General features: G+C 40.7%; 1 protein-coding gene across 1 annotated transcript; it reads left to right on the forward strand.

Annotated features, from left to right (window-relative positions):
• Nucleotides 1-1,071: 1,071 nt before the first annotated feature.
• Nucleotides 1,072-13,392, forward strand: PLAC9 (placenta associated 9). Its single transcript, XM_069019263.1, has 4 exons — nt 1,072-1,261; nt 10,920-11,017; nt 11,918-12,038; nt 13,210-13,392. The coding sequence occupies exons 1-4, from the start codon at nt 1,204-1,206 to the stop codon at nt 13,218-13,220; spliced, it is 288 nt and encodes a 95-aa protein (XP_068875364.1). The 5' UTR covers nt 1,072-1,203; the 3' UTR covers nt 13,221-13,392.
• The last annotated feature ends 41 nt before the right edge of the window (nt 13,393-13,433 follow it).

Raw genomic sequence — 13,433 nt, forward strand, 5'->3', positions numbered from 1 at the left:
TATGCCTCATCAAAATTACCAGCTAAATTCCAGTCACAGAATCTCTGTTACTGAGGCTATTTTGCCTTTCAACTGAGCTTACAACCTAACCTGCTGTGGAAGTCACTGAGGATGATTTTACTTTGAACTCTAAGATAGCATCCCTACAGGATCATTTTCAGATATTCAAATAACTTGATTTTTTGACTGCTAGGGAGATGGTAAAGACCAAGGAAATCTGTTCTAGTTTGCAGGGGTTTATTTTCAGTGGTTAAAACACTGTCTATCCTTGACAACAGCCTTTAGGATTAAGCAGGATGCCTTCGTGGCCTCTCACTTTTTTCTTGCAGTAGTTTGAAAAAAGATGACTCAAACGAACGTGAGGAACAATACTAGGAAGGAGATACCCTAAGTCTTTGAACACCAACCTAGAGGGGTCAAAGACTGATGCTTATCCAGTCAGCACCCAGAAACCTGTTAGACAAACAATGTTCAACCAAGATCCTGCTAAAAATCCCACACGTTTCCAGGCTACCATGAGTAGTGCTATTTTTGCATGTGATGCTACCAAGTCCAACCAATTTTAAAAGCCTGCCAAACTGAGAAGAGCTCAGATGGCTCCTCAAGTGATCCTATGATACTGTCCAAACATAAAGCACCACAGAAAGTTGTCACCTCCCACAACACTGCCACACATTGAACTGCCCAAGAAAGATGTTTCTACGCTCTTCAAAAAGAGCATATAATAGTAAAAACCCTATAAGCTCACAAGAAGTAAAGATACCATGTTTTCCAACACTCCTGCCTTGCCTGCACCAGATGAAATTCCACAGGGAAAGAAACATCCAGCACCCCTTCCTCCTTTCTCCCTTCCTTTCCTTGCCTACTTGCTGTATTTACAGGACCCAAAGCTTTTCATCACATTCCACTGTAGTCTGTGTAAATAAATACAAGCGTAAAAAAAAATAACATTGGGGAGCCTGGGCCACTTCCAGCTTGCCCAGATAGCTGGGCTGTGCGTGGAGCTGGAAGGGTGTTTTTTAAAAGGAGGGAAGCAGAAGAGAACAGCTTAAGAATCTTGGCTCAGCCTGGGCATATTTCCGCCTAACTCTGGCTAAACCTCAGCACGAAGGGCTGGACGAGGAGTCGATAGGAAGCCGGGGAGGGAGGGAGGCTGTGGGGCTCTCCAGCACAACTACGGCAGAGTCCGGACAGGCTGAAACCATGCTTCTCCTTTGGGCACTGGCATTTATTCTAGTCCTGCAGGAGCAAGACATTTTAGGTAAGTGATTCTGAACTTGCAAAGCAGAAACTATAGCTTAATCTTAGTAAGGTCAAAGCCTTTGCATGGGGTGGGAGGGGGAGGCAAATAATTGCATACTCTATGGATTTTATGTGAAGGTGACACAGGTACATGTCAAAATTCTGTGGGCATATTGTTTTTAAGAGGAAAAACTCCATTTTTGTGACATTAAAGTCTGTCCTGTAGACATATTGTTTTAGTAGAGATTTTTTACTTCTTACAGGAGATACTACCACTCTACCTTCAGAAATTCAGAACCACATTGAGGTGCTGCAGACAGTGCCCCGAATTTCCATAACTACTGTTCTGGCAGCTGTATTAATATCACACTAATCCGTTCAGAAATGAGATTGAAGTTCAAGGTGATTAGAGAAAGATTCTCCTTTATTCAAAGGCTTCTTTTTAAATTTCTTGGTAACACCATCACATTTTTATTTTTTCTGCCTTGGAAGTACAAACAGAGAACATCTGATAAGCCTGTATCTGAATTCTACTTTCGTTAACAAGAGATTAGTGCTGAATAACCTGTAATCACATTGTAATGTGAATGAAAGCTATTCAGTTTGGCTAGTTCAAGGCTTTACAGTCCCTGTGTAACCACAAACCTGGCTTCCCAGCCTGTTTGTACTACATCTTTTCTGCTAGCTGAGGCTCAGCTTTATTTTCCCTCTGGCCCTACTTTCTTGACAACACAATGGTTGTATTTCATGGCAGGGTAGTAAGATCCTATTACATTCAAAACATTTCCTGAAAAACTGTTAGTCCCTTCTGCCCCCAAGTCCTAGTCACTCTTCTTTGCCCTGACTTCCTCCTACTTAACTGGCTTTCTGATGTTTATCTCAGTGATGAACTGAAATATCAATGCAAAAGCAAGAGCACTCTAACCTGTTTCCACTCCACAAGAATTCACTATTATCTTGTGAGTTTTGTGAGCTTCACCAAAATAAATGTGAAATTAAAGGAAAATTAAAAAAGGCTTTGTCTATTCCCCAAAAAAAGTGGTTTTAACCTCAAGTCATTCACAAACTCAGATAAAATCCAGTTAATTAGAATAGCATTTGAATAATAACTGCAGTAGAGACTAGCACCCAGTATCATGCCAGGTGGCAGCTACTCAGTCAGCAAATCATGTTTACTGTCTTCATGGTGTCCATCATGCAAGATGAGCAATTTTGTGTCTGTCATGACCCAGGGAGCACCCTGACCGACTAAAAGCTTAAGAAAACCATCCCCACTTTTCCTTTGCTATCCCTGACCTGGGGAATCTAACTTTTGATTCACTTGCAGATCCCTCCATCCTAACTCCTGTGGGTTCCTCTTAAAAATTATTCAGCCAAACTAGAATTTATGTTTTAATTCGGCTATTAATATTCAATAGCCAATCTCATATTCAAAGATCTCAGCCTCCAAACCATTCAGGAGGAGAGGATGGCACAGAGGCCCTTCTGGATGCAACCATATGCTCCTGCCACAGTTCACAGTGCTTTCCTGCTGGTGCTGGGTTAATTTGTGGGATGCTGCTCAAATGCACCGCACAATGTAGTCTGGAGCACAATACCTGCCCCATCTAAACGTGTTTCCATTCTTACAAAAACATCCAGGCAAATCGTTCTGAGGGGTGTGGCAGCCCAACAGCAAAGAGTTTGCTCCATGTTTATGCGTGGCAGAGGTGACCTGGAGTTCGCTGGTAAACAAGTACCTGGCAAGCAGGCTGGCCCCCTGGCATGGGCCATTAGGGGAGCGCACCAAACGCTGAGCGTTCTGCCAGGGAGAGCTTCCAGTGCAGGCACTGCTGCTCCACACTGTGGCGTGACTTGCTTTTAAACAGCAGAAGGTTCAGTCGGTTTTATCTACATGTTAAAGTAAACCAAGTGTATGAATGTTTTTCTTCATTCACCTAACATTTTTTGAATTCTCAAAATCTCTTGAATCCTCTGATATTCACATGCAATATCAGAGCTGGGAAGATCTATAAGCTAGACCATTATCTAGAAACTGGAAAAAAAAAAATCCTTTCAGAACAGCTAGATTCTGCCCCAAACTGACAGAGGAACAGTTTTTCTCTAGGAAATTAAACCACTGCATTGTAGAATTAAAGCCACAGTAAAATTTTATGATAGGTATCCTTAGACCAGACTTGGACTCATATTTCTCTACTAACAAATTAGTAATGGTTTAATATATACTCCATGTTATAGGTATTTTCTGTCCTTATGGAAATCTATCAGCATTATTGTCTCCAGCACAAGGATTACAGTCTTTGCAGAACTCACCTCTGAGCTCCAACAAGGAAAGAGAAATAAAGTTTGTGACAACAAAGTGTACCCAAAAATAACTGTGTTTGTTAAGATTGGGAGGCATCTGGAGATAGGGTTCAGTACACAAGTGAGCCTTTTATAAAGGGATTTTATACATCCATAAAGCCCTATGTTTTCTTATGTTTAGTTAAAAGGAATTTAAGTTCTGTGGACTTTCTAACCCCCAAGTGTAAAGCAAAAGTTAATATCAAACTCCTCCAAAAAATCAGGAGTTTAGAAATACAGGACTTCTGTTGTTTATCTTCAGGGTGTGGTTCTATTTATAAACACAGCTGATCTGCTCTGGTTGAAGCAGTTGTGATTCCTGGGCCTGAATGTCAGGATCTAGTATGTATGTATTTGTGTGTGTATCTCCCCTTCTCTCACTGTTCTACTTCCTGAGTTGTTGCAGAACAAAAGAACTGTCTGCCAAGAGAAAATACATCTTCAAACAAGTTCTTAGATTTGTTTAGGTATTAGAAAAAAACCTAAAATTATGTTATTTCATTGTACTTATTTCTTTCTACTACCATGACTTAGACATATGAAAACTACACAATCACAGAGCTACCTAATAAGTCACAGACTCACCTCACCCACTACCCATGACCATAGCTTCTATTAATAAACACAGACTAAAAGCCACGTCCTCAGAAAATTGAAAAACTCTTTATCCCCTGATACCAATGGTTATCCTTGAATTGACAGTGGCATCCATTATTTATATATCTCACATCCTCCACTTTCAAGCCAGCCTTAAGCTCACTAATTCTGCACAACTTGGATTCTTTGTGTATACTAAGACACAGCTCCTTCCTAAACAGCTTCCCCTTCTCTATGCACAAGTATTTCCTATTTCTAGCTATAATCCTCCTAACACTTAGGCTCAGTTTCCATAACAAATATATATTCACACAAAAATAAACACATAATAAAGGCAAACTTTTCTGCAGCCCAAAGCATCATTGTAAGATACAGCATGAATTAGAGTAACGTACCTGCAAATTAAGCAGCTCATGTCTCTTACCAGTCTCAGTGAGAGAAGGGGAGGTGCAGTCCCTGTAGCCATTTTCCATTGCAGCAGCAAGTGCAAGAGGATGGTCTCTGGCTGCTTGTTCAGTAGACCAGCATGCTGAAAACACGGTCCAAGCCAACAGTTCCCTCACAGGAACAATTAATTGCTATCCTTCTTCCTTTGAATGAAAATACATAAAACTTAAGTGTTTTTTACAATCATAGATATGGTCAAATAGCAGAAAAAGGAAAGTAGTTTTCCAAGTAGCGATTTTGCTTCTGGCACACAGCCATGGCAAGGGCTCAGAATTTTCTGTGCCTTAAAAAAAAACCAAACCACCCACTGGAAGCACAAACTATCCCTGGCCTTGTGCACTCTCTGTCCACTGCTGGGTAAGTGAGAGATGGATCCCCTTATGAAATAAGGATCACATGGATCACAATAGCAAAAGCTCCCTGTAAATGAAGTGGTTCTACACAGAAATATATGTTAACTATCTACTGAGGAACAGTTTCTATGAGGTCCCATTTCTGGTTTTGCACATCTCACAAGCACGAGTCAGACCAGAACACACCGTAACATCTCACACAGAGGTGGATGGGACAGACTAGGCAGAGATGTGAAAACTCATAGGCTGGTACCTGACCCACCTTCATTAATACATTCCATAACCTATGAGATTACCCCTTTGCTCCTTGTCTTTCAGGTAAAAAAGAATTATAAGTATAATCTTAACTGATGTAGGATCTGAAATAATATTCATAGTAGCATATTGTATATCTTGATAAAGAAAGTATGAACCAGGTCTGCAGTTTTGGAACTTGACTTTCTGATATGGTTATTTAGCTTCTAAAATTAATATTAAAAGTGACTAATTTCATGGAAGAAGCTTACTTCAGGATGTTTCCCTTATCAGAGGCTCATAAATCTTGGATACCGGAGAAATCCCTTGGATTTTTTCCCATATTTGAAATCTTCCAAGACATGGCATTTAGGCAGCAATTGAAGTATTCAGTGAATGTATAAATTACAGATTAATCCCTAATCAGGCATTAAAAACTTCCTATGTATCTTCTTCAAATAAAAACAAAACAAAAAAACCCCTGATACAAACCAATCTTCCCACAACCCCTAAATTTCAGATCTTCCTATACTATCAGTTTACTGTCTAATATACAGTGCCTGCTTTCTCCCACTTTGGATAGATCATATTTACCCTGAATGAAATTTGCCTTGTCGTTCTGCCATAAAAGCTAGAGCCTAGTAAAGGTGTGTGTACATTTAAATATTTACATATATATGTATATATTTGCATGTAAATATAAGCAAACCCATGCAGTTGCCTCCAGTGTGAAGCACAGTAACCTATGGCAGTGTGTAAGTTGCTAAGAAGTTTTATATATTCATTACAATTCCTGCAGTCTTTATTGCAATCACTAAAGGTAAGAATTCCCTTATCTTTAAGGAAATGGAGACTAAACCCTAAAAAGAGTTTCAGAGGTGTCTAAATCACATATAAGCATTCGTGTTTTATGGATTACAGCCAGAAAGATGCTCCATGTCCAGTTAAAGATATGCTTCTGAGTGGCTAAGAACTTGAAGGGAATCAGTGCATTAAAAAGCATTTTCAATACAACACTTGCTATCCAAATCATTTTGTTTTGATGTCTTAACATTAAAATTGAATATGTCTTGCGTTATATATCACAGCTGAAAATGAATTTGGGCACGCTGGTGATAATGAAACTGGTAGTACTTCCATATACCAGGATGCCAACGTAGTTAATTAAGGGCTGACATAACTGGAAACTAACTTTGATGCCTTGAAGAACAGCCCCCAAAATAAAATATGACTAACAGTCTTAGCTTAACAGTCTTTGGTTTGAAAGCACTAGCACTGACAGTTATTAGTATCAGTTCAGGTTCAAAGCAATTGAATCATTCCTGAATTCAGCTGCAGGTTATCTTCACCAACCACTTTCGAAAACCGTGCGATTTCTTGAGCTAGCATTTCAAAGTTGCATGCAAATTTTAAAGTGGAATCCAGCACTTGTATTTAGAGAAAAAAATAATTTAAGCAAAGATCAGCAAATCCATTCAGAGGTCTGTTGCATTCCTCCCAAACTGGTTAGTGGATTCACCATTTGAACTTGAATCTCCAGTTCATGACCTTTTTCCTGTTGGAACATAAATCGTTACTATCCCTATTCCTTTTCTCATCAAAAGCTATCCAGCCACCTTATGCTATATGCTCTTGAAATAAAATTGTATTGCTAAACCTAAGGCAGTGCAAGCAAAAACACACAGTGAGTTTTCTTGAAGAGTTAGACATGTTCACCTTTATGCCCCTTGCTCTATCGCATGTTTTTAGGCTTCCTTTTTTGCCATCTGGTTCCTGTTTCAACCTCACGTCTTTCACTTGGCCTGTGCTTGCTTTGTTTTTCCCCTCCCGCCCTACTGAGCTCAAACAAGAACTTGCAGTCAACTTTCAAAACCACACTGATCATAGAATGAGGCAAAAGGAATTTTGCAGGTTTTAAGATCAGTGGGGAACATTGCGGTCACTCACCTTGACCTTCTCTGTAATGCAGACCAAAGAACCCAACCCAGGAATTTCTAGATCAAGCCTGTAACTTCATTTGGACCAGCAACGTGTCATTAGGAAGGATACTTAAAAAGACCTACCAGATCTGTGTCATCACGTACTTCAGTTCTGTCAGTCCTAGTAACAGCAGGAGATGCCAGCAAAGAGGCAGTTGCTCAGGTTTATTCTGATGCTTACCATTAGCAACTACTTGGATGATCAAAATGAACCATTTAACAGCCATCTGGCTAGAAAGAACCCTGACAGTCCTAGAAGGGAACTTCTTCAGGGAGCACAGAGAAGCAACACCTTGCAGGGCTGGGGGAATATATCAAATGTACAGGAGGCAGAAGATCTTAACTGAGAGATATTCTTAATCTAAGGCCCCTGCTCTTAACCTGTTTAGTAAGGCTGTTTTGATTCTTACTTCATTGCTCTTTCTCTCCCTTGCTTTAAGATCAAGTTTTGTATGGTCAGGCTGACCATGACACATAGATCTTACTCTTCATCATGCTACTTCTTTCAAACTTTAAGCATGTTCTTCTATTAAACAGATCCTTATTAGCAAACAGTTCAGAGATGCTCCCTTTCCCTGCTAGTGTCTGACTGCATGACAGCATAGGGTGGTTGGAACTAGCCAGATTTATGGGCACCATCAATGTAGCACAGAGGACTTAATCAGAGGAAAAAAAGCATGGGTCATTTTCTGATCTTGAACATAAGAGTTCTGGTTCTTGATGGGAAATAACCACCCTATATATCAAATAGAAGGGATTTCAAGAATTTAAGTAAGCATCTCACTTGCAAGAAACATCAGGTAGAAATTTGCAGATGGGACATTAACTGAAAGGTAATGTTCTCTCTGCCATACTGAAATGTTACAAGTGTCTGGGTGAAATAATCTATTAAGTTTCAAATGAGAGATTTAAGACATTGAAATGTGCCTCCTACACACCTGACTAAGCTGTCACAAGTTGCAAACACCCACACATTTTAAATATGTAATTTATACGGCATACAAAGAATACTTCCCTTTTGAAAGTGTTTAGCTTCAAAACTTACTACCAAAGTTTTCTGTACTTATGCATGTTCTTTGAAACATAGATAAGTAAAAATTCCAATTTACATTTAGAAAATACTTCTTCAGTAACTTCACAAAGAAAGCACCTGGAAGTATCCTAAAAGGCCATTAGTCTTCTGCTTACATGGTTTGCAGCCTTCCATTCTTCACTTCCTACACAAGCTGACTGTTACTATTACATGAAGTAGAGATGCTGCTGGAGTATGGTCAGTGCCAAAGGCAGATTGTGACCCTTTCTTTCACTGGTTGCAATACAGAGAAGGGCAGTGCTCATAAGCAACATTCCATGTGCTCTCTTTGAGCACATGGAAATTACTGCTTTGGCTGAATTGCCTGACCATAGTGACCCAGATATGTGCCGTATTTACAAGGGACCGGATGTGTCTTACGAACAGCCCGTCCCAGAGATAAAGCTGTGGGTTAAGAGCTAAAGCCAGACAACAAAATAACCATAAGTGTTTTGGGCAGCAAAAGCCTCAAGCCAGGACTCAGAAAAAAGAAGAATCTGCACTGACAGAGCACTGGTTTCCCAGCCAGCAGCAGCAACCACCCACCTGAAAGACCCTGTTCCGGCATGGTGGAGAAGGGGCAATCGCAAGAGCCTGAGCAACACTGTTCTGGTGTGAAAGTCACTGATGAGACATGGACACACAGGTCCTGAGAGGGTTTCTGCTAGCTCAGCCCGCAGCCACTCCATACTGTGAGGTCTACAACTAGACATGCTTTGGCCTATACTAACCCTTAGCCTTGCTAACATCAGCTATTAGGTGCTTCCTGAGACAATTAGGCTTGGCCTGTTTGTCAAATTTTTTAGCACTGCACTAATTCTGTTGTTCTGAGTGATGTCTTACAGCTCTGTCAAACTAGGACAAGACACTTTGTCCTCCTCAGTTCGCCCATTACAGCTGACAATGCAGCAACGTGCTTTGAGTGGTGGAAGGCTGTCTCCCTCCGTGTCAGGAGAGGAACCCACCACCCCAAGGAACCCAGAGCTACTGAGTCCTGTGCCTCATAGCAACCCCTTTACCTCGTTCTCTAGATGTACACAAAGCTGTGCAGTGCTTGGCTAAGCTCACAGTAAGATGCGACAACCTTACATTGGCTATACATACCTCTCATGGCACACGTGCTTTGAACAAATGCCATTCATCCATCATATCTAACCTCCCCACCTACAAACACCTGCCTAGAAAATCAGCCAGCACAATTTCAGTATCTCCACACTGTTCCAGTCATGATGGAAAAACCATGTAAAGCAACAAAAATTTTGAGAGATAACATGGTTCACTTGACCACTAAGACGGTAACAACACTCATAAACCACTATCACAAACAGCAAAGAGGAAAAAAAAGGCAACTGCAAAGCAGCTGGTGTTGATACTCTTCTGTAAACAGGTAGATGAAGTCTTTGGGTTTCTGTCCTAGCAGCACCACCTTCTGGTGAATGCACTAAAGAAAACCCCAACCAAATCTCTGCCAAACCAATTCCAAATCATGCCCAGTAAATCAGGTTACATTGTAATCCCTCCTCTCCCTCCTCCACCCTCCAATTCCAAGAATGCCATTCCAACTCAGAGTACATCTCTCATCCCCCTCAAACTGCAATGACCCTTACTGACACGTTTGCCATCACCTGACACCTGCAGCAGTTCCAAATCACTGCTCTGGCACAGCAGTACTGAAGACAGAACTAGTTACTGCTCTCATGTGTCTTACTGTTCATTACAACACAAGCTCAGTTTTGTCTTTGTTACAATCAATGACAGAATGAGTTGCTGCTGCTTCCTCATTATCATAGCTGCTTCAAGCATCAAACAAGAGCAAAACCTAACTTTGCATGCAGCAAGATACACTTACCACTTTAGCACAGTTTAAAATATTCCGCTACAGTTCTCTGCACACGTGTTAAAATTAAATGTTCCTAAATGCTACACAGAAATTATGAAAAGGAAATTGGTCTACTAAAGCATGGATGTCAGCAGCTACTGACCTTTCATGGAGCACAGCCAGCAGACTGAAAAGTTCAAAGAGCAGGAGCTCACGAGTACTGAGAGATAAACACGGATAATCAACAGAGATATATGACTTTGTACATAGCACCATATACGAGTCAGCAAATGATACCAGCTGTACACATTTTTATTGTTTCCCTTCCCATTGCAAAGTTAGACTGTAAAGAACAACTTTCTGGCACAGAGGAATCATCAGCCATCATCAGCATCCATTTGGAAAGTGGACAAGCTAGCTGCTCTTCAAAGCTTTACCGCACCAGCTGCTTCTGAAGGAAGTCTTAAAGGAATGATTGTGTAAAGCAGATCTTCCCAACAGTCAGGTTTTACACTTAAGAGAGACAGAGTTACAGCCTATAAACTTACCTTACACAGGTAGGAAAAAAATAGATTGTGTAAAACAAACACACACATAAACAAAACAAAACCACCCATGGCAAGAGAAAACACCTTGTTCCAACCGACACGACGTGCAGGCAAGGAGACATTCACAGCACTGGGGCATAGCTGTAGTTATTGGAAAAGAGGTTCACTTCCTACATTTGGTTCATAAACAGTGCTGTGTAGCATGCAAAATACCACTTCAGCAATCAGAAAGGCAAGGCCTGCTATTAAAAACCTCCTGCTAATTACCTGTGTCTGTTTTTGCAGCTGCTGCAGATCCTGTCAGTATGGTACCTGGAAGTTTGGAAAGAGGAAGCTGGTGTAATGAACATATGATCCACGAACGCTTAGATATTATTGAAGAGGTAAGAGGGATTGCACTGGCTCCTGAATCTCACCAGACCTCTGCCCTATCCTTTTGACCAAAGAAAAAATGTCCCTTCTTGGCTTTATCTAGTCAACGTTGGACTTTTTTCAGATGTCATAGTTTCTAACTGTCCATAAAATCACCAGAAATACGTAATCTTGATGAATTCAAAAAAAACTGATTAATAATTTATTGTCTATCAGCCTTTTCTAAAATGTTTATAACTGTGCCTTTAATTTTAAAATCTCAGAATCAATATTTGTAAAGTTTCACATTGGCTTTTGGGTAGATGTGAGTTCTGCAGGTGACTCCAAGACTGATTGAAGAGTTTCTGCTCACCCCTGTTGACACTTAAGAGCTACATGGGCTCTATGACTGGGATTCTAGGAAAGCTGCAGTATTTGAATTTTTTTCTCTGGTGTCTTAAGCACCCAAAAGTACCTGCTGACTATTCTCAGCTGGATAGTTCCCAAACTCCATGCTGTGGTTCTCAAATGGCAACATTACCCTCTTCTGCTCTCCTCCCAGCCCTCTTCTTTCCACCCCATCAGCTCCTCTCATCGTCCATGCACATTCTTTTATTGCATATAATGGTGTCTCAGAAATAAGAAAGAATTACAAACAAATTAATGCAAAGCTCCCTCCAAGAAGTCAAATTATTCTTCAAATAGGGGTGCTGTAATGTAACTCCTGCAAAACAAAGTGCTAATACTTGGTGCCACTAGAGGCCAGCAGAACACCAGAAATGTTTAAACCTGCAATGCGCAATATAGACTAAATTAGCTGTTAGCATTACAGGACATTAGGTTTGCACTTCTGCAAACACATCTGCTGCAATTCCTTCCACCTGACTCTTTGACTGCTTCCTTTCTCCATTTTTCCCCCTTGTTTCCATTAGAAGGTAATAAAAACAGTGGAGCACCTAGAATCAGAAGTCAAATCACTGCTCAACATCATCAGTGAGACAACATCGAATATCCCCACCGCTCCAGGAAGTCCACTTATAGACGTTTTTGATGGTCAGTATCTGGTTGGGTATAACCTAAGTTGAAAAAAGTGTTACATATATTACCACCAAATATGCCTTCTTTTCTCCCCCAAGATGTGAACTAATTCCTTCATTCAGCTCAGAGTAGCTAAGGCCTCATAACCGGGGGCCTCAGGACCCCAGTTCTGGGTCCAGTTTGGAAAATCAGGTTTCAACAACCACTAAAGAGAGGGCTGGGAGAATAGGAAGCAACTCACCTTAGAACGGCAGGACAGACGAAGTTATCTCAAGGTCCCTTTCAGTTTTAAGATTCTGTGATTCTTTAGCTTCATGTATGACAAAGTAAGGGAGGGCAACAACAACAACAAAAAAATTGGAGGTTTAAGATACCATCTTGGTATCTTAAATCCAACTCTGACATTTGTAAGCCCCTTACACAAAATGTGCTCCTGGATAAACGTTTTTGGAATAAATCAAACCATAACAGAAATTATTTGGATGAGACTACCTATTCTACTCACTTTCTTATAATGCTCGATGCTCTTCATTCTCTGCCCAAGTACCAGCAGTGCATTTAACAAGGTGAGACACTCCCGGTGGAAAACAAAGCACTTGTGGACAGATAAAAGCACCCACAGACATGTTTATGAAATCAGCTTTGTCAGTGCTGGGCTGTTTGTTCATTTAAGGTAGCTGTACCTGGGCACACCACAGTGCACTTACTTACAGTGATGGAAGCGAGCTCAAAGTAGACAGCAGCAGAGTTTATGCTGGTTTTTGCTTCTTGCAGTAGGCTGTATGGATCTGGTCACCATGACTGATAATTTCCTCACCAACTTTCTTATCCATTGAAGTTTCCGGTTTTCTGTGAGGGGCAGCTAACAGGTTAACAATTAAGTTACTCCCCTGGAATGGAAGGGGGTATTCCAGTAAAAGTGAAAAGTATTCCAGTGAAGTGTTGCAGTGCATTTAAAACAGAAATCAGCAGGCAGCACATCTACAGCAAGTACTACTCAGATGGATCTTGTAACAACTGCCAAAGTGCTCAAGAATTACACATTAGACCTTCAATGATTTCATGAACCAAAGTGACAATTCCCCACTTTAGAGTAGCAAGATTAATGTTTTAAATGAGATTTATCCACAAAGACTGATCCTGATCTCATAACCAAAAATAATTACATCAGCTCTTCTCTATACAGATACCAGCTGAGCACTGTGAAGACAGAAGACAGCTGAATGTAACAGTGTGGTTGTCATAAACAGTTGTACTTCTGCTCATTTAATAAGCTTGTGTTTCCAGAATTTGTGCAGGGTGAACAATCCTCAGCTGTAGTTTGTCTTCTGTGTTGCTGTGCTTTGTAATAAAAAGGTATTTGCTTTTAGACACTGTGTCAAACTTTGTATTCTACATCTTTCAGCAGCC

The sequence above is a fragment of the Aphelocoma coerulescens genome, chromosome 6 (assembly GCF_041296385.1).
Source record: "Aphelocoma coerulescens isolate FSJ_1873_10779 chromosome 6, UR_Acoe_1.0, whole genome shotgun sequence".
Classification (NCBI taxonomy): Eukaryota; Metazoa; Chordata; class Aves; order Passeriformes; family Corvidae; genus Aphelocoma; species Aphelocoma coerulescens.